Source organism: Ranitomeya imitator, chromosome 6, assembly GCF_032444005.1.
Source record: "Ranitomeya imitator isolate aRanImi1 chromosome 6, aRanImi1.pri, whole genome shotgun sequence".
Taxonomy (NCBI): Eukaryota; Metazoa; Chordata; class Amphibia; order Anura; family Dendrobatidae; genus Ranitomeya; species Ranitomeya imitator.
The window spans coordinates 338,226,903-338,249,188 of record NC_091287.1 but is presented as its reverse complement, the minus strand read 5'-3'; the positions used below and the strand labels follow the sequence as shown (position 1 = coordinate 338,249,188).

The 22,286-nt window shown below is 41.8% G+C and overlaps 1 protein-coding gene across 4 annotated transcripts in view; it reads left to right on the top strand.

Annotated features, from left to right (window-relative positions):
- The window catches only part of DCDC2 (doublecortin domain containing 2), a 235,344-nt gene that overhangs the window by 54,017 nt on the left and 159,041 nt on the right, over nt 1-22,286 (top strand). For 2 of the 4 annotated variants that reach the window (XM_069730877.1, XM_069730875.1), the window contains exon 3: nt 20,976-20,990. The exons of the other annotated variants lie outside the window; for them this stretch is intronic. In XM_069730877.1, coding sequence (XP_069586978.1) covers nt 20,976-20,990 — 15 coding nt within the window. The remainder of the gene's footprint in view (nt 1-20,975; nt 20,991-22,286) is intronic. 4 annotated transcript variants of the gene reach the window in all.

Here is a 22,286-nt window from a genome sequence, read left to right as displayed (position 1 = left end):
ACACCACACACACCAACCTGACATAAACTACACCACACCCCAACCTGACGTACACTACACCACACACTCCAACCTGACGTAGTGTGTCAGGTTGGTGTGTATGGAGTAGTGTACGTCAGATTGTTGTGTGGTGTGGTATAGTGTACGTCAGGTTGGTGTGTGTGTATGATGTACACTACACCACACACACCAACCTGACGTACACTACACCACACCCCAACCTGACGTACACTACACCACACACTCCAACCTGACGTAGTGTGTCAGGTTGGTGTGTATGGCGTTGTGTACGTCAGGTTGGTGTGTAGTTTGGTATAGAGTACGTCAGGTTGGTGTGTGTGTGTGGTGAATACTACACCACACACAACAACCTGACATACACTACGTACCTTCCATACGCAACATGGTGTCCGCTAATGAATGGAGCTAATTTTCCATTCAAAAAGTCAAATGGCGCTCCTTCCCTTCCGAGCCTTGCCGTGCACCCAAACAGTGGTTTACCCCCACATGTGAGATATCAGTGTACTCAGGAGAAATTGCCCAACAAATTTTAGCATCCATTTTAGCCTGATGCCCATGTGAAAATGGAAAAAATTGAGGCTAAAATAAAATTTTTGTGAAAAAAAAGTACTTTTTCATATTTATGGATCAATTTGTGAAGCACCTGAGGGTTCAAAGTGCTCAATATGCATCTAGATAAGTTCCTTGGGTGGTCTAGTTTCCAAAATGGGGTCACATGTGGGGGAGCTCCAATGTTTAGGCACACAGGGGCTCTCCAAACGCGACATGGTGTCCGCTAAAGATTGGAGCTAATTTTCCATTCAAAAAGTCAAATGGCGCTCCTTCCCTTCCGAGCCTTGCCGTGCGCCCAAACAGTGGTTTACCCCCACATGTGAGATATCAGTGTACTCAGGAGAAATTGCCCAACAAATTTTAGCATCCATTTTAGCCTGATGCCCATGTGAAAATGGAAAAAAATTGAGGCTAAAATAAAATTTTTGTGAAAAAAAAGTACTTTTTCATACTTATGGATCAATTTGTGAAGCACCTGGGGGTTCAAAGTGCTCAATATGCATCTAGATAAGTTCCTTGGGTGGTCTAGTTTCCAAAATGGGGTCACATGTGGGGGAGCTCCAATGTTTAGGCACATAGGGGCTCTCCAAACGCGACATGGTGTCCGCTAAAGATTGGAGCTAATTTTTCATTCAAAAAGTCAAATGGCGCTACTTCCCTTCCGAGCCTTGCCGTGCGCCCAAACAGTGGTTTACCCCCACATGTGAGATATCAGTGTACTCAGAAGAAATTGGCCAACAAATTTTAGCATCCATTTTAGCCTGATGCCCATGTGAAAATAGAAAAAATTGAGGCTAAAATAAAATTTTTGTGAAAAAAAGTACTTTTTCATATTTATGGATCAATTTGTGAAGCACCTGAGGGTTCAAAGTGCTCAATATGCATCTAGATAAGTTCCTTGGGTGGTCTAGTTTCCAAAATGGGGTCACATGTGGGGGAGCTCCAATGTTTAGGCACACAGGGGCTCTCCAAACGCGACATGGTGTCCGCTAAAGATTGGAGCTAATTTTCCATTCAAAAAGTCAAATGGCGCTCCTTCCCTTCCGAGCCTTGCCGTGCGCCCAAACAGTGGTTTACCCCCACATGTGAGATATCAGTGCACTCAGGAGAAATTGCCCAACAAATTTTAGCATCCATTTTAGCCTGATGCCCATGTAAAAATGGAAAAAATTGAGGCTAAAATAAAATTTTTGTGAAAAAAAAGTACTTTTTCATACTTATGGATCAATTTGTGAAGCACCTGGGGGTTCAAAGTGCTCAATATGCATCTAGATAAGTTCCTTGGGTGGTCTAGTTTCCAAAATGGGGTCACATGTGGGGGAGCTCCAATGTTTAGGCACACAGGGGCTCTCCAAACACGACATGGTGTCCGCTAAAGATTGGAGCTAATTTTTCATTCAAAAAGTCAAATGGCGCTCCTTCCCTTCCGAGCCTTGCCGTGCGCCCAAACAGTGGTTTACCCCCACATGTGAGATATCAGTGCACTCAGGAGAAATTGCCCAACAAATTTTAGCATCCATTTTAGCCTGATGCCCATGTGAAAATGGAAAAAATTGAGGCTAAAATAAAATTTTTGTGAAAAAAAAGTACTTTTTCATACTTATGGATCAATTTGTGAAGCACCTGGGGGTTCAAAGTGCTCAATATGCATCTAGATAAGTTCCTTGGGTGGTCTAGTTTCCAAAATGGGGTCACATGTGGGGGAGCTCCAATGTTTAGGCACACAGGGGCTCTCCAAACACGACATGGTGTCCGCTAAAGATTGGAGCTAATTTTTCATTCAAAAAGTCAAATGGCGCTCCTTCCCTTCCGAGCCTTGCCGTGCGCCCAAACGGTGGTTTACCCCCACATGTGAGATATCAGTGCACTCAGGAGAAATTGCCCAACAAATTTTAGCATCCATTTTAGCCTGATGCCCATGTGAAAATGGAAAAAATTGAGGCTAAAATAAAATTTTTGTGAAAAAAAAGTACTTTTTCATATTTATGGATCAATTTGTGAAGCACCTGGGGGTTCAAAGTGCTCAATATGCATCTAGATAAGTTCCTTGGGTGGTCTAGTTTCCAAAATGGGGTCACATGTGGGGGAGCTCCAATGTTTAGGCACACAGGGGCTCTCCAAATGCGACATGGTGTCCGCTAAAGATGGGAGCTAGTTTTTCATTCAAAAAATCAAATGGCGCTCCTTCCCTTCTGAGCCCTGCCGTGCGCCCAAACAGTGGTTCCCCCCCACATATGAGGTTTCAGCGTACTCAGGACAAATTGGACAACAACTTTTGGGGTTGAGTTTCTCCTTTTAACCTTGGGAAAATAAAAAAAATGTTGCTAAAAGATCATTTTTGTGACTAAAAAGTTAAATGTTCATTTTTTCCTTCCATGTTGCTTCTGCTGCTGTGAAACACCTGAAGGGTTAATAAACTACTTGAATGTGGTTTTGAGTACCTTGAGGGGTGCAGTTTTTAGAATGGTGTCACTTTTGGGTATTTTCTCTCATATAGACCCCTCAAAGTGACTTCAAATGTGAGGTGGTCCCTAAAAAAAATGGTGTTGTAAATTTTGTTGTAAAAATGAGAAATCGTTGGTCAAATTTTAACCCTTATAACTTCCTAGCAAAAAAAAATTTTGGTTTCAAAATTGTGCTGATGTAAAGTAGACATGTGGGAAATGTTATTTATTAACTATTTTGTGTCACATATCTTTCTGGTTTTACAGAATAAAAATTAAAAATTTGAAAATTGCGAAATTTTCTAAATTTTCGCCAAAATTCCGATTTTTTTAGAAATAAACGCAAAAATTATCGGCCTAAATTTACCACTAACATGAAGCCCAATATGTCACGAAAAAACAATCTCAGAACCACTAGGATCCGTTGAAGCGTTCCTGAGTTATTACCTCATAAAGGGACACTGGTCAGAATTGCAAAAAACGGCAAGGTCTTTAAGGTCAAAATAGCCTGGGTCATGAAGGGGTTAAGTAGTGAAAAAAAAATTCCAAACGTTGCTAAAATAAATAAATAAATAATAATTGCGCAATTTTCCGATACCAGTAGCATCTTCATTTTTCATGATCTGGGGTTGGGTGAGGGCTTATTTTTTGCGCGCCGAGATGATGGTTTTAATTATACCATTATGGTGGAGATACATTCTTTTGATCGCCCGTTATTGCATTTTAATACAATGTTGCGGTGACAAAAAAAAAAACCTTAATTCTTGTGTTTTGACTATTTTATATTGCTACACTGTTTAGCGATCTGGTTAATAATAATTTATTATTGATCGATTGGGCGATTCTGAACGCGGCGATATCAAATATGTGTATGTTTGATTTTTTTTTTTTTTTTTTTATTTTGAATGGGGCAAAAAGGGGTGTTTTGAACTTTTTTTTTATATTTTCAAAAAACAATTTTATATTTTTATATACTGTACAGCATGATCTAAGAATATAAAGATCCATTTTTCAAAATTTTCACCAAAATGCAGATATTTTCACAAATAAACACAAAACATATCTACCTATCAACCTAAATTTATCACTAACATAAAGTACAATGCTTCACGAAAAAAACAGTCTCAATCGTTGAAGCGTTCCAGAGTTATTACCATATAAAGTGGCACTAGGTTAAAATTGGCTCATCCGCTAGACAAAGCATGTAGCTGTGTTAACTTCTTCATTTCTCTTGCTAGGTATGTGGCCAGAGGGATTCCTCTAGAAAACCTTCCATTTACTCATGCATGATTGTTTTTGGTAGTCATATGGATAGGGGTTAAGTAATATCTAGTAAATATCTGATATAAGTCTGTTAGACAAGACTCCTGCCCTACACAATTTTTCAAAGCGGTTAGTGTAGGAGACTTTGAAGGCGTTGAAAAGAGCATACATATATAGTGTCTAATTTATAGATAAAGATATTGAGAATTGAGTGCTAGGTGGGAATGCAATATATGAAATGGTAGTTAAATCCTTTTAATGGGCATAATCAGAAACAGGTTATCGGTTTTGTTTTTTCAAGAATTTTTTTTGTTACGTGGGTTCCATGGGAAAGCTGATTACAGGTTGTACCTCTGCTAGGAACCCTAAAGATCAGCTATAATATGTGTAGGAACCCAACAGTAAGTGCATTGCTCACCTACAGCAGCTCCACAGGGATAATGGAGAATGATACCCATTGAAATCTGTGTGCTGGATGTAAAATCGATTGACAACCTGAGAGTCCTTCATAGAGGGAGTGTGGGAGGTTATTGGGGACATTGACCCATATCCTCTTAAAATGGTTGTCTGTGCTTATTTGTAGAGCATATAAATGTAATGGAGGGGTCACTTTTTTGGGGAAACTGCCAAAGACACTTCCAACTAGATATGTCCCTCACCCTGGCCCCATCCTGGTATATATATATATCACCCATTCTGTTATACATGCCTTATCCTTTATCCCATCCTGGTATATATCTCCCAACTTGATATACCGGTATGTCCCCCTGTTCTGCTGCTGTTTTTTAATCTATAGAATAAAATAAACCATTACACTCATTAGGGGGTATATTGAAGTTATGGGGCTCCATAGAAGAAGTATAATGCACTCCCCATAGTCCTCCATATAGTATAATGTATCCCATAGTCCTCCATATAATATAAAGCACAGCTCATGGTCATCCATGTAGCATAATGCATAGCCCATAGTCATCTACAGGGTGGGCCATTTATATGGATACACCTAAATAAAATGGGAATGGTTGGTGATATCAGCTTCCTGTTTGTGGCACATTAGATGGGTGGTGACCATGGAGGCTATTTTGAAGTCGGCTATTTTGGATCCAATAATAATAATAATCTTTATTTTTATATAGCGCTAACATATTTCGCAGCGCTTTACAGTTTTCCACACATTATCATTGCTGTCCCCAATGGGGCTCACAATCTAGATTCCCTATCAGTATGTCTTTGGAATGTGGGAGGAAACCGGAGGAAACCCACGCAGACTCGGAGAGAACATACAAACTCCTTGCAGACGTTGTCCTGGGTGTGATTTGAACCCAGGACTCCAGCGCTGCATGGTAAAGGGAAGAGGGTCATGTGACACATCAAACTTATTGAGAATTTCACAAGAAAAACAATGGTGAGCTTGGTTTTAACGTAACTTTATTTTTTCATGAGTTATTTACAAATTTATGACCACTTATAAAATGTGTTCAAAGTGCTGCCCATTGTGTTGGATTGTCAATGCAACCTTCTTCTCCCACTCTTGACACACTGATAGCAACACCGCAGAAGAAATGCTAGCCCAGGCTTCCAGTATCCATTTGTTCAGATGCTGCACATCTCGTATCTTCACAGCATAGACAATTGCCTTCAGATGACCCCAAAGATAAAAGTCTAAGGGAGTCAGATCAGGAGACCTTGGTGGCCATTCAACTGGCCCATGACGACCAATCCACTTTCCAGGAAACTGTCACGGAGTTACCGCGACAGAGCAGTACCAGAAGACCACGGCGTCTGACGGCTTCTGCTTCTTTGCTGAGAAGAAGCACTTCTCCTGTGTATTAAAGGTGTTTTGTTTTCTTTCAGCAGGATAGGGGTTAATAGGCCATGTGGAAATTCCTGCTTTCAGCTGTGCTCGGTTAGCCACTCCTATCTCCTATAAAAGCTAGGCCTTCTGGTCAGATCTTTGTCTGAGATAGCACTTGCTTGATAGACCTGGAGTAGTGAGGAGCTGGTGTTTGGAGTGCTGGAGGAATTTATTGTGCGACCGTTGTATGGTTTGCACACTTGGAAAATTCCTCATCCTTACCTGCTTTATTTACCTTTCCCGTCCTTCACACCCTGGTGGATACCTTTTTTTTATTTGTGAGAGCATATTTTGTGTAAGTGGAGTTTTCTTTTTACCCTTGTCTGTGTTCCCCTGTTTGTCGGGTTGGTGTACTGGAGCAGGGCGAGTTAGGGCGCCCCCTAGAGATAGGGCCAGGAAAGGTGCCCCTGGTCCCAGTTTACCCGCCAGTCCAATCGCGACATTATCTCGGACCCCGAAAGCATTTTCTGATCCGCTATGGATCCTATTACAGCGCTGACAGGGCAGTTGCAGCAGCTCAGTCTGGAGGTGGCGGATTTACGCACGGTGGTTTCACAGCACTCTGTTACGTCTGGTGTGGGGATTTCACTTTCCAAACAAACCATTGTGGAGCCCAAGGTCGCGCTGCCAGACAAGTTCTCCGGGGGGCGGGACAAGTTTGTTGTGTTCCGGGAGGCCTGCAAACTTTATTTCCGGTATCCTCTGGTACGGAGGAGCAATGGGTGGGGATTGTTATCTCGCTCCTACAGGGGGACTCGCAAGCATGGGCATTTTCTCTTCCATCTGACTCAGTCACTTCAGTCAGTAGAGGGCTTCTTCCAGGCTTTGGGCTTAGTGTATGATGACCCTGATCGTGTCTCCTTGGCTGAGTCGTCTCTGCGCCAACTTCAGCAAGGAGACCGTCAGGCGGAGGAATACTGCTCCGAGTTCCGGCGGTGGGCCACTGACACTAGGTGGAATGACCCAGCCCTCGTAGTCAGTTCTGCGAGGGTCTCTCCATAAGAGTAAAGGATGCTTTAGCTCTCTATGAGACTCCGGATTCCCTTGAGACGGCCATGTCTCTGGCGATCTGGGTTGATCGCCGTCTTCGCCAGAGGCATAGGGAGACACCTCTGGGGACAGGAGGTCCAAGTTTGAGCGTGACCAGTACTGATTCAACTGTGGAACCCATGCAAGTGGGTGCAACGTCCCAACCTAGCAAACTTGCTTTAATTCGACGTAAGGGGGAGTGTGCTTTTGTTGTGGCAAGAAAGGTCATTTTGTGAGCACATGTCCTACCCGTCACTTGTTTAAACAACCGCCGGAAAACTAGAGAGCCCGGGTTGCGGGGAGGTAGGCAACCCGGGTGTACTCATAACCTCTGTAGGAAAGACTCGTTTTTTTCCTTCCAGCTATGTTATATGTGGGTGAAAATAAGGTTGATGTGTCCGCCTTCTTGGACAGTGGGGCGGGGTTTAATTTGGTCGATGCAGGGTTCATCCGGGACCAAGGCCTTGTCTCACAAACCTTGTCCAGACCTATACCCATAATAGCTGTTGATTCCGGTCCTCTAAGACAGGGGCACTTCACGCAGGTAGTCCATGACTTACGGCTACAGGTAGGGGCCATACACTCTGAGGTGTTAAAATGTTGTGCTTGAGGGCCTGCCCTCACCTGTGGTACTGGGACTTCCTTGGCTCGCTCTGCACAATCCAGTAATTGATTGGCAGACACAGGAAGTGGTTAAGTGGAGTACATACTGTCAAGGACACTGTTTGGGTACCCGGTTGGCAAGGGTGGATACCCAGTCTGTGCCCCATTACCTATCAGACTTCGTGGATGTGTTTTCTGAGCAGGGGAGCCAAGAGCTTCCCCCACATCGTCCTTATGATTGTGCCATCAGTCTGGTTCCTGGTGCCAAGCTGCCCAAGAGCAGACTCTATAACATCTCAGGTCCAGAAAGGCAGGCCATGAAGGACTATATTACAGAAAGTCTGGCTAAGGGCCATATCCGACCTTCCTCTTCACCCCTTGCTGCAGGGTTCTTTTTCCTAAAGAAGTATGGCGGGTTACGTCCTTGCCTGGATTTCCGGGAACTGAATGCTATCACGGTCCGTGATCCGTATCCGCTACCTCTTATACCTGACCTTTTTAATCAAATTGTTGGGGCAAAATGGTTCTCTAAAATGGACCTCAGGGGGCGTACAATCTCATCCGCATTGAGGAGGGTGATGAGTGGAAGACTGCGTTCAATACGCTAGAAGGACACTATGAGAATTTAGTGATGCCTTTTGGGTTGACAAACGTGCCCGCCGTCTTCCAGCACTTCATTAATGACATCTTTAGTCACCTTGTAGGCAGGTTTGTTGTTATCTACCTGGTCCTACAGATACTTCGTGACAATAAAACGAAGTATGTCAAACCTGAAAAGTGCATGTTCTCGGTGGAGGAGATCCCTTTCCTTGGATATGTATTATCTGCCACCGGTTTTCGCATGGATCCGGCGAAAGTCCGGGCGGTATTGGAATGGGATCGTCCTGAGGATTTGAAGGCCTTACAAAGGTTTTTGGGTTTTGCCAATTACTACCGTAAATTCATAAAGAACTTTTCAGTAGTAGCTAAACCGCTCACTGATATGACTAAAAAAGGGACGGACTTCTCCAAGTGGTCCAGTCCTGCCAGGGACGCATTTGACACTTTGAAGGGGTGTTTTGCTTCTGCGCCGATTCTTATGCAGCCTGATGTCACTCAGCCATTCATTGTGGAGGTGGATGCATCCGAGGTGGGAGTGGGGGCTGTATTATCAAAAGGTGCGTCTCCTGGTAAATGGCAACCATGCGCTTACTTTTCTAAAAAACTGTCGCCAGCTGAGAGAAACTATGATATTGGTAATAGGGAACTCTTAGCTATCAAATGGGCATTTGAGGAGTGGCATCATTTCTTGGAAGGAGCGGTTCACCCTGTGATGCTTATCACTGACCATAAGAATCTGGTTTACTTGGAGTTGGCAAAACATCTTACACCTCGTCAGGCAAGATGGGCTTTGTTCTTTACCAGATTTAACTTTTTTGTCACTTTTAGACCGGGAAGCAAAAATGTTAAGGCAGATGCTTTGTCCCGTTGCTTTCCTGGGGGAGGCGATAAGTGCAAATCGGTACCTATACTACAAAAAGGGTTAGTAATGGCGTCCATATGCTCCAATCTTGAAAGAGAGGTTGCGGACGCTCAGGGGGACGCCCCTGCTACCTGTCCACCTGTTTGTACCAGTCAATCTCTGTCTTAGAATCCTCAGTGAACATCATGATACGAAGCTGGCTGGACATCCAGGGATTAAGGCTACCGCGGATCTACTTACTCTGCGTTTTTGGTGGCCAGGTGCTTATAAGGATGTCCAGGAGTATGTCGCCGCCTGCAATGTCTGTGCGCGTTCTAAGACTTCACATACTCATCCATCAGGGGCTCTCCTACCTATTGGAGATTCCCAGCAGACCTTGGACTCATTTGTCGGTCGATTTTATTACGGATCTACCTGTGTCTGCAGGGAACACTGTAATCCTGGTGGTAGTGGACAGGTTCAGTAAAATGTCTCATTTTATTGCTTTGCCTAATGCCAAAACTTTGGCGCAAATCTTCGTCAGGGAAATAATAAGACTGCATGGGATTCCTACGGATATTGTTTCTGATCGGGGGGTGCAGTTTATCTCCAAATTTTGGAGGGCGTTTTGCACCCGTCTGGGGATCCATTTGTCTTTTTCTTCGGTGTTTCACCCACAGTCTAACGGGCAGACTGAACGGGTTAATCAGAATTTAGAGACATATCTTAGATGTTTTGTATCTGAGAATCAGGAGGACTGGGTGACCTACTTACTGTTGGCTGAATTTGCTGTTAATAATCGCTGTCTGGAATCAACTGGTAAGTCCCCATTTTTTGGGGCATGTGGGTTTCATCCGCAGTTTAGTTCGTTCAATCGTGATCGCCATTGTTTTTCTTGTGAAATTCTCAATAAGTTTGATGTGTCACAAGACCCTCTTCCCATTGAAAAAAATAAAGTTGGGTCCAAGATGGACGACTTGAAAATGGCTGCCATGATTCACCACCCATCTAGAAAAGTTTCCCCCTCCCATACACTAATGTTCCACAAACAGGAAGTTGATATCACCAACCATTCCCATTTTATTTAGGTGTATCCATATAAATGTCCCACCCTGTAGTTTTCTCCATCCTTTTCTCTATAAGCTAGAGCTTCATATAACTATCCTGCATACTTTTAAAAATGCATACATACATGGTGCCATGTGAAACCTTACATTAACATGGTTTTTATTATACTAGATATTATATACTGTATAATCTGTTTTCACTTTTGCATTACTTGCTTTTCCATAATATACAGTGAGTTTGGGAATTTCATAAAAAAACAATATGCATATGACCTTGTGCTATTTTTGTTTCTCCATCGACACAAGTAACAACTTGACTATGAGGAATAAAGCTGGCATAGTTGGTGAACAAACACAATTGTTTTTGGGTACAGCAATGTGAAACTGTATCCCCCGAGGTGGCTGTGTACATAAACCAGTATGAATGTTGTTTCATGCAAATAAGCCTAATGGGAATGGAGAAATAGCAACAATCACTATCCAAAAACTCAGAAGAGTCCCCAGGTGGAGAGCAGCCACTTGTGATGTGACAACTTATTTATTCATGTGCTGTGACCTGATCAGATTGATGTGCAGTTTAATACTACATTTGTGCCAATGCAATGTGGGTTGGAATATTATACGTCCCCGACAATGGCAACTACAGATGGTACAGACCGATTTGTGGGACCCGATCCAGCAGCCACGTCAATAATCTTGGCTGCCGGACGTGAACCCTGCAAACCGCCTCATACCTGCAGGCATCTGCGGCTGTTGTTTTGATAGCTGACCTGGCACAACATCACTTGTATATCATGCCACAACCATGACGTTACACCAGACCGGCTAATCAAAAGAGAAGCCAAGAACGCCATCGGGTAAAAGGCAGTTTGCAGGGGTTCCATCCCACTGGCGCAAATTACTGATGTGGCTGCTGGACCCAAGTTTTGCAAATTGATTTTCACTATCTGTTGTGGCAAGGTGATTAAAAATTGCTACATTCAGCAACTTTGTTTAAAGGGTGGGATATAATAATAATAATCTTTTTATATGGCGCTAACATATTCCGCAGCGTTTTACAGCGCGATCCTATTAAGCAACAAACAGTTCTTCAAGTTGATATGTTAGAAGAAGTAAAAATGGGCAAGCATGAAGATCACAGTAACGTTGACAAGGACCATATTTTGATTACTCAGTGACTGGGTTAGAGTGTCTTTTAAATGGCAGGGGGATGTTCCTGGTGTGCATTGGTTAGTACTAGTGATGAACGAATATGCTCAGGTGTTATGAGTATCTTGGCCGTGATCGAAAAATGTTTGACTCCCCGCGGCTGCTTGATTTGCAGCTGTTAGACAGCCACAACACATGCGGGGATTGCCTAAAAGCCATAAAACTTGCAGCCGCAGGGACTCAAACATATATTATTTGAGCATTCCCAAGATACTGATAACACCCGAGCATTCTCAAATAACACGTTATCCGAGCATGCTAGCTCATTTCTAGTTAGTACCTGTTTAAGTTGGTCCAAGAAAGGACATCTGATGAATTGGCAACAAGGCCATGGGTGCCAAAGACTCATCTAGACTTCTTGGCTCAAAGAATAATGCCATTCTCAGACTTTTATGGAATAACCAGAGCATACAAAAAAGTCTGTTAGATACAGGAACCAGAACGGTGTAATTTTTCTTGAGAACCTCCATTGGAAATGTTAAATGGAGGGGCTGATGGGGACCTCTTTGATATGCTGTTGTTACATGAGTTGAAAAAAGACATAGGTCCGTCAACTTCAACCAATTATAAATTCTTTATCTATGGAAATTAAAGAATTAGGTCCCATACATCTTATCAACAGTATTAGCTCAAATAATTATTTCAGCATTCCTAGGGATAGTTAACCTAAGAGCCACCTTCACAGAATGCAGCCTGTTTGCTTCTGAAGGTGGCTATTTTACTGTAATAGGCCCTAGGGAGGTGACAGGTTCCCTTTAATTTTCTAATCATATTTGTTTTTTCTTGGAAGGTACCATAATAGCTATAGTACAGGAAAATACCTACAATAAACAAAATGAGCAAAAACCCTGTTGTAACTAAATAAGTAAAAAGCAAAAGAGCATTGAAATAACACAGGGTTCTTAGTAATACTGTTTTTGATCAAAAATAGCATAAAAGCCATCCCACCGACAACAAGGTGACCCTGATCGTGACACTCCTACGCTGTCTAATATTGAAAACCTTACCATAAGTCAGAGTTATCTTCAGTGTGTGAATAAGGGCAGACAAAAGGACTGGGCCCAACCAGTGGACACCAGTCTGGGGAAGCCTTTAAATGTAATTTCCAGCTCAGGAAAGGGAGGCCACACCCCGGCTTGCACAGAATGCAAAAAATACAAAGAAAAAAAACTTTCTCTGCCCTTATTCACACACTGAGGTCAACTCTGACACATGGTAAGGTTTTCAATATTAGACAGTGTAGGGCCATCCCGATCAGGGTCACCTTGTCGTCGGTGGGATTGCTTTTATGCTATTTTTGATCAAAAATAGTATTACAAAGAACCCTGCTATTTAAATTCACTTTTGCTTTTTACTTATTTAGTTACATCGGGGTTTTTGCTCATTTGTTTCTTGTAGGTTTTGCATGCTTTATGACCAATGTGAACATGCGTCTATGTGCTGCATGTATACCAACTTACATCAAGCTCAATGTTTGTGTTTTTTCTTAGTATAGTAAAATAGCCTGGTAACACTGACAGCTGTCCTAGAATGTTAATAGGACAGGAGCCTGCGAGCATGTGCAGTAAGAAGCTCCCCTGCTGTGACCTGAAGATAGACTATGCCACATATATCTCCAGGTCATAGCAGCAGAGCTTCCTACCGCACGTGCTCACAGGCTCCTATCCTATCATTCTTGGTTTCTCTCCGTGTAACAAGGCTATTTTACTATAGCATTTTAATATACTATATTACCTTCCTAGACAAAACAAATGTGATTAGCTAATTACAAGTATTTAGGATTATATTCATAATGACATTTTCCTTTTTTTTTTTTTTTTAATTTCTGGAGAGCCCCCGTAAGAGGCACACACGAATCAGTAGTGCCCGACAAGAGATTTGTGCCTCGTCCCAAATCTTAGTCCTTTAAGGAAATAGAGTAAGGTTTCTGTAGTAAGGAACACCACAGTTCCTCATATATTAGACAAACTGGAGACACGCTGCCGTCCTACGGAGCTGGGCACAGCTGGCGTGAAATGCCAAAAGTCGCAACTTTTTTCAATGTGACTTTAAAGAAGTAAAAGAAAAGGCTAATGCTGTGTAAATACTGTGTATTACATGGAAACTATACAGTGGATACAGTGGCGGACATATTATTGGTGCAACCTATGTGTTCGCACACAGGCCCACATGTAGGGGGCCCATTTATACCTTCAGAGCAGGTGCAATTTTGCATTTTTAGGAGCTCTTGACTGCAAAGGTCCCATATATTGTTCTTGTACTGGGGCCCTTTTTTGCGAGTGACTGGATAAAACTGAACCACCCATTGGGGACCATATACCGTGGTCATACCTGTCATCTTCCCCATTTTTTCGCACCCTACATGCCTTCCATTGTCTGCAGGTTATGCTGTCATGATGACGTTGCTGCATGATGTGCTCAGTGGGGTGCCGCTCATCCGAATGGCATATGTCATAATCTAACCGGTTAGCAGCCCCCTGACGAAGCCGACGTGAAACGCGCGTTGGGGCTGCGGCGGTGACCCCTGTGTACCGACTGAATGGGTAAGAGCTGCTGACCGGTTAGATTATGACATATGCTGTTCGGATGAGCGGCACCCCACTGGGGGAGTGGTAGGGATTGACTCTTAGATTTCCGGCTGTGGTGGTATCATTACCTTTTAACATGCACTAATGGCACTTTACGTTTAAATAGTATCAGTGGTTCATGGGGGCTGCCGCTGCTCTGATTTTCCAGTGCTATCCAGAGTTTTCCTTGCTGTACATTTTGTATTTGTTATGATTACGTATTCCTAAATATTGTTGAATAAAAACGTGTATTTTTACCTTTTCAATGTGGGACTTGTACTCCATGTGTCCTTCTCCGGTTTTTCTAATACTTATTTTGGCCTGTGATTTTGTAATTTGTCTTGTAACGAGAGGTGAGCTGTCTGTTAGCGTTAAAGGGAAAACTAGAAGATGTGGAGCCTTTTACGGATCACTGGGTCACAATATTACGGGTAGGTGAGTTCAGGTCTGTGCTTCTTTCCTTTCGCTGGGGTCCCTTCCTCCTTTTTATTCCCTTGCCTTTGTCTTGGGAGTGTTTTTGCAGCTCAACAGAACACCTGACATACTATTGAGCACTTGACATGATTTGGATAGGACCGTGCGGTATTTAATTTAGCAGAGTATTAGTTGCTCATGGCGCAATGTATCCATTACAGCAGCTCGCCTCCTACAATGCCTTTCCATTGTTTTCGCTGTTTGGGTGTGTGCACGTTTTCTGCATAGTGAATGTTGAGTTTGTGTTGTACGTTTCAGTACTGCACAATATTCTCTAGAGTAGGGGTCTCTGTATATACAGTGGTCAGCTATATAGATTGTATTTACAGTAAGCCACATATATGAACTAACCACAGAATAAGTAATAAATGTATGATCGCTGGGGGATGGACTACCGCGACTTCCACTGATCACACGCAAGAAAAATGTCTATGACCTAAATATTGCATTTTTGCTGGGTTACTAAAAAAATAAAAGAATCATAATACATACAGATACACTCTTATAATAGATATACCCTATTAAGAATGGGGATGAAGGACTAACACAAGCGGTTTTAATGTATACCGTAAGTCTTCTTTGTTGTCAAAGTCAAAAAGACAATAGATACAGTGAAAATGTTTGCGTTTATAAGTGATCACCTAGTCACCGAATAGGTGATGGTTAAAGATGAGCAAACAGATTCGCATTCCCATGGTCTGGTGTCCACCTTGGTACTTCTCGGCAGCCTGACCTGGACAGTGCAACCTTCCTTGGTCGGAACTGAATCACTGGCATCTTTTGCGCTTCTTGTGATCACTAAGCCCCCACGATGTCACAGGGGCCTTGTAAATACATGAGGCGCCCACAATGCCAGCATCCAAATGCCGGTCGAAGGTTTTCGCATTGCCTTGATTCAGCTGCCACGAGGCACTGAAGTGGTAGGGGGACCAGGTTTGGGTGAATCCTTCTGCTCATCTCTAGCGATAATTATCAGATTAGTGTGCGTGCTGCTGGAACCTTGAACAATTACTAAAACAAGAAAATGGTGTCCCAAGTTCTTTTATGTGGTCAGGTATAGTTCAATAGAATGGCGGCTTGCCAACTTGTGCTTGTATTCCTCCACTCCACTGAAAATACATAGATGGCCCTTACCTCGCCACTGTCCCTGACTTTTAATGGAGCAGTAGGGCACATATGCAACCTGCCTCTTCATTCGACTCCTGAGCGTGCTCTTGTGGACAGGAGAGAACCACGGAAATGGGGGTCACAAGTACCCTGTTCTGGTGATGGTAATGTTCTGAATTGTTGGTCCCACACTGAGCTACTAAATAGTATCTACCCGTTGGATGAATGATCATTTATGTACATAGGTTGGAAGATCCCCTTTTATAAATAGTTTTGAGCCAACTTAAAACTTTATTTAGTTTTCCCAGCTTTTTATATCTTGGTTGATGTTACTATCTTAAGTTTCTACGATGTTGTCCCAGATTTCCATCATGATTTTGTACTCTGACTATATTGTTATTTTGGGGCTTTTGAAATGTTGTTTTGGCCGAATCTTTTCTGTGTAGAATTGCTAATTAGCTTGAAAGGATCAACAAGTGGTTTCAGCTTGTCCAGGCATGCTAACTCCAAAGGCTCGTCAAACATGCTAATGAATATTAAACGTCTTCCAACAAAAGTTCCAATGGAAGTTACCGGTAACATTACTATTTGTGTCCTCAGTCTTACTGTGCTATGTTTCTATGTGTTTCTGCCTGTGTAATCTTATAGGATGTGACTTTTATTACATTTCTCTCCTTGTAAAACAACTCAGTCAATTGTAGTTTTGAGAATAACTCAAACTTGTAGCAGAGGTTTGACAGGGTGGGATTGCCGGGATTGTTGGTTGGGGTACTGACTGCTGGGACCTGCACTGATCAGCAGACCAGGAGACTTTTATCCCATTAGAATGAGGCAGCAATGCACCTGTGTGATCATCGCTCCATTCATTGCATATGGGGTTATCACTAGACAACCCCTTTTAAACCTTTCGGTATTCTCCCTCACAATTTGTACAGCCATGTCAAGAAATGAGAGAGGAAGGAAAGGAGAGGTATGAACACATGTGATACAATGTTAATATAATGGTAATATAAGGGAGATGGAGAAGACCCACTGAGCGTATAGCTAGCAGTTTCACATGCGGAGAAATGTAAGAGAATGAAAAAATAAATAAAATAAAATTCCAAAACCACAACCTAAGAATATTAGTATCAATTCGAAAGGTTCACAAAAGTTTTAACATAAAAAAAGCATTTTAGCTCTAATTTTGTTCCTACTTAGATGGATGTATTTCTGGCTAAGAAATACCAGTTAATTTAGACGCCATCAGTGAGCATGTTCTGATGGGAAAATGTATAACTCTGAGTGCAGCCCAGTTGTGCAGCTGGGTATATAACCCAAACATCTTCCTATCCCAGTAGGTCAATACAGAACAATTGTGAAACAATTCTGGAACCATTGGTTCACCAGGGTTTTTTATCCAAGCGTCCAACTGCGCCATAATTTCACATGACCAGAAGTTGTAAAATTTCATATTGTTGTAAATGAACTGAGAGGAGCTGAGAAGGATAAGCTGTATCAACTTTTCTGTGAGAATTGGCTCACTGATGGGTTCTCTGTTAACTCATTCTGCAGCCAGCAATAGATAGCTTAAAACAGAGCCTAAGGGAGATAAATGGTGCAAAATGTATTTCTAAAGGTGCTTTGACATGAAATTCTCACCAGATGTGGGTAACAGCCCATCCAATCCCCACAGGCAAATAAATCAACCTATAGGTGTCCATGAATTAAGTTATGTGTAATAATGAGAAATGACACAGGGAAAAGTATTCAACACGCTTACTGAAATTTAATTACCGGTAATGCTTTTTACAAAAGCCTTTGGTAATGATGACAGATTTAAGACGCCCTCTGTATGGAGAAACTAGTTGCATGCATTGCTCAGGTGTGATTTAGGCACATTCTTCCACGCAAACACTCTTCAAATCCTGAAGATTTCTGCAGGCTCTTTCTATGAATTCTGAGCTTTAGTTCCTTCGATACATTTTCTATTTGATTCAGGTCGGGTGATTGGCTGGGCCATTCTAGCAGCTTTTCTTTTTCTGAAACGAATTGAGAATTCCCTTGACTGCATGTTTGGGATCATTGTCTTGCTGAAATGTCCACCACATATCTTCTTCATCATCCTGGTAGACGGTAGCAAATTTCTTTCAATAATGTCTCCTGTATATTTGACTTCATTTATATGAAATTTGCCAGTGCCGCATGCTGAAAAACAGCCCCACAACAAGATGTTCCCACTTCCAAACTTCACTGTTGGTATGGTGTTTATGGGGTGATATGCAGTGCCTTTTGGCCTATAAACATGTTGTGTAATATGGCATTCAAAAAGTTGAGTTTTGGTCTCATCTGATCAGACTATAATCCCCCAGTATTTTACAGGCTTGTCTAAATGTTGTTGAGCAAACAGTAAATTTGGTTGAACATTCTTTTAGTTGAGCAATGGAGTCGTGCATGGTGAGCGTGCATAGAGGCCATGGAGGTTGAGTGCATTACTTACTGTTTTCTTTGAAACAATTCCATCCAATTCCAATAATTCCATCAGTATACTTTGCAACACTGCAACAATAAGGTTGCAAAGGTTGTGAGAGAGCTCAGTTTTAACCCATCATTAGATGTTTCTTGTGCGGCACCTTGGTAATGAGACACCTTTTTATAGGCCATCAGTTAAACCAGATGGTCTTGTTTTCACTAAATAGCAGGATTGCTTTCCAATTACTGAAAGATTTCAGCTGGTGTCACTTTCCATGGCTTTTTGCTCCACTTTCTTGGTGTGTTCAATATTTTGTCCCTGTGTCATTTCTCATTATTACACATACTGTATATACTCGAGTATAAGCCGAGAATTTCAGACCATTTTTTAGGCTGAAATTGCCCCTCTTGGTTCTCCAGCGCTGACAGCTTCCTGCAGTGAGCAGTCACATGGTACCGCTCATTACAGTAATGAATATGGACCCGACTCCACTCCCATAGGGGTGGAGCCGCATATTCATTACAGTAATGGCATATACTCGAGTCATTAAGTTTCCCCGTTTTTTGTGGCAAAATTAGGGGTCTCGGCTTATACTCGGGTCGGCTTATACTCTAGTATATACAGTAGCTTAATTTATGGACATCTATGGTTTGTTTCTTTGCCTCTGTGGATTGGATGGGCTGTTACTGACATTTGGTGAGAATTTCATATAAATAGCACCTTTAGAAATAAATTTACTTAGATAATTGGTGACGATTTCAATACTTATTTGACCCTCTGTTTAAGATATTAATTAACACAGATTATTGGACCTAAAGCAGAATGGACATTACATTCTAGATTTACCTCACTGACTAATGATTTCCTATATGGGTTTTGGGCTTAAAGAGGACATTTTTTCCTAATAAAAAAATATCCACCTTATGGTTCCAGAGATATGGTCCTTTTTATTTAGTGCTGCTTTTTATGGTCTTTATATGGTAATTATGCAGAGAATCCTGTGAGCCACGCCCCCTTGTAACGACCATAAAAAAATAGTACTGAATAGAAGGTCTATATCTTTTGAACCTAATGGCGGTTTTAAAAAAAATAAAAACCGGATTGCTCAAGGGCACATCGGGAATAATAGAAGAACAAACTAGCCACTGGTGCCAGGTTGTCTTTCAATAATAGCTAGAAGTTATGCAGACGCGTATCCTGCCAGTACATTGATACCTATCCTATACACATTGCTGACCTCAGGTCGCAGTATTCCCGTAGTCTTACCAAACTCCTACATCACTAATACAAGCACCTAACTCATTATCAACCCCTTAAGGGTTCTAGGAAAACAAGTTTATTTTTAACTTTGTGGGGTTAATCATTAGTTGGGACGTTTGTTGTAAGAATGATCACTACTTATTTTGAACATTCCGGAGCTCAAATTATCTGATCTGGCGCCTCTCAGTGACAGTAGCTAATTGTAACCACGCCATTAATCATGATACTGAGAACACATGTGAAGTACGTATATATGGGAACATTTGGAGTCAGCACTGAAAACATTCAAGAAATTACAATTAATGAAATACTTTAACGCGAACCTGTCAGCAGGATTTTGCTCAGTAAACTACAGACCATGTCAGGTTAGCACTGTTATACTGATTAAAATGATACCTGGGGTGAAGAAATCCGGTGCTCACTGGAACCTTTGCTACTTTAGAAATTCTTCTGTAACCAATGCCATCAGTATGCTGTGCAGCAATAAGGTTGCAAAGGTTTTGAGACACCTCACTGGATAAACCCGTCACGAGATGTTTCTTGTGTGGCACCTTGGTGGTTGTTGTGTAATCAGTGTCAGAAGTTTTCAGTTAATGATATGCCCGTGCTCTGGGGCGAGACAGTAGTCAGGTCTTATCTTCCTGCTCTAAGTCGGAGAAACCAAGGAAAGACTCGAAGCAGAGACATGTTCCCCATTATAGAGACAGATTATTGTGCTGCGGGGCAGTCTGTGGGCAGGTCTCTCCTTGGTTTTCTAGCTTAGAGCATCACTAGTTGTAGCCTAAAGAATATTAACAAAATTTGAAATAAAACCCGTTTTTGACCACGTCAACATTGGAAGAATGCATGCCAATGGTTCAGCATGGCATACACACACTGTGTCCAGTTACAAGCATGTATGTAAGGGTTGTCACACACTTCCCTTATGGCACGTGGCACCTGTTTTGTTTGTTCTATGGAGGCTGATGGGCATCATGGCATAATGGCAGTGCATGTGGCATGTAGGATAGCAACCTAAGGGTATTCGCACATGTACCCTTTCTGCATCATCCTGTCTTTTGGCAGGGAAAAAAAGTAGCATAAAAAAATGCATTTTTTGGTGTGGTTTTTTTTTTTAATGCATTTTTACCCATTCATTAGAATGGGTGAAGAACGCTACATAAATGCTGCAGATTTGAAGCTTCAAATCTGCAAGAAAAAAAAAATCAATATTTACATGAGATTTCAGAATTCTCATTCATATTGCTGGGGCAGTAAAGTGTTGCATTTTTTTCGTAGAAAGGATAGTGTGAGACCATACCCTTCTACAGATCTAATGAAGATCCCACCTATGTGATCATCACAGACAGATTTGTATCCACTGATTGAATTAGATCTTAAGAACTGAGAATTTCATACATAAAGTTTGTTAGAAAATTCTATACTTTTTCATCATACGGTAAACTGTAAAATACATCCAGTTCTGTGATAATAAACACTGAAGACTGTAGCGCCTTTGTGATTTCTAATTGTATTAAAAGGTGTGTAATTAATTGTGATGTGTTATTTGTGTATATATTCTCTTTTATCTGTTTTGTGCCTTATAATATGGTTAAGTATATACTAATTGTCATTTTGCTGTTCTCCCATAGTCCCCCACAGACGATGTAAGTATTAATGCTTTTGCACAGCCAATGAAAACATCAAAATCTTTCCAATAATTGGGGATAGTCCTTTTCCTAATGTGCAATGATAGACAGATCGAGGCGTTTTTCACACGCCCAATTTTTTTTCAGCGTTCAGGAAAATAATCAGGATTTTGAAGCATTTATTTTGTGATTTTTACACTTTTTTCAGCTATTTTTTTAAGCAAAAAAAGCAGAATTCTCTCCCCCCCCCCAAAAAAAAAAGCCATACCCACAGCAAACTGCGTTTTGTAGCAAAATGTCACAAACCCAGAGGAATGCTACAGTGTGTATGTGGACTTCTCAATAATTTGCTATTTTTGACCTGACAAACACAGCACTGTTGAAAACACGAGAAATGTGCTGTGTGTAAATCCAGATGTAAAGGGAGCTGTCATTAGATGCGCACTGCCCGAGCTTCGGGCAGCATGCATGTATCCGAGTCAGTTATGTCTTTCTCTGAAAATAGATCAATTTACGTTTTTTATATCTGTCATAAAATACCTTAAAATTTGCAACATTTTGGTGCAACGTGAGGTTGTGCTAAAATTCTGCAACTTTTGGTGTTTTCGAAGTGGATGAAGCTGGAGAAGGGGCTAATTCAAGATCAGCTTTGGCATACCTTATGCCTAAAATCTTACGCCACTTGTAAGATGCACCCCTTCATGGCCTGTACAATACCTGTCTTAGGGAATCGGGGCCATAGATTGAAAAGCTGGCCGGGAGCTGTAGAGTAAGACCTGACTAGTCCGGTGGAGTACCCACAATGCTCCAGTTTAATGGCAGATCTCTCTGTGTACACATATGGGACAGACCTGTCAATCAGCTGGACTGGGCTGGGCATAAGCCTGCCGTGGGCAGCACTGGACTAGTCAGCTCTATCCTTACCGCAGACTGGTAGATTTTCAAACTGTTTTTGAACCCCACAGCTAAGGTGCTGCCAGGCTCTTATTAATGCTGCTTGTGGTTCAGGCAGCATGAATCTAATGACAGATTCCCTTTAAGAGATTGACTGGTTTAGCTATTCTCATTTTTCCATTTTTGTTGACCAATCTAAGCCTTACAAAACCACTTAGTTTATTGAGCCAAATTTGTTACTATCCCTAATTATAGGATCTGCATGGGCTAAAGTAGCTTTAGTGAGAGGTAAATATCTACTCTATATACTGTATCTTCTCAAGTGCATCCGTTTATAGCTCATAGATTTTATATAGACACATGGCGGTAACAAGGGGTGTTCTCTGCTATTACCAATGTCATAATATTGAACAAATATAA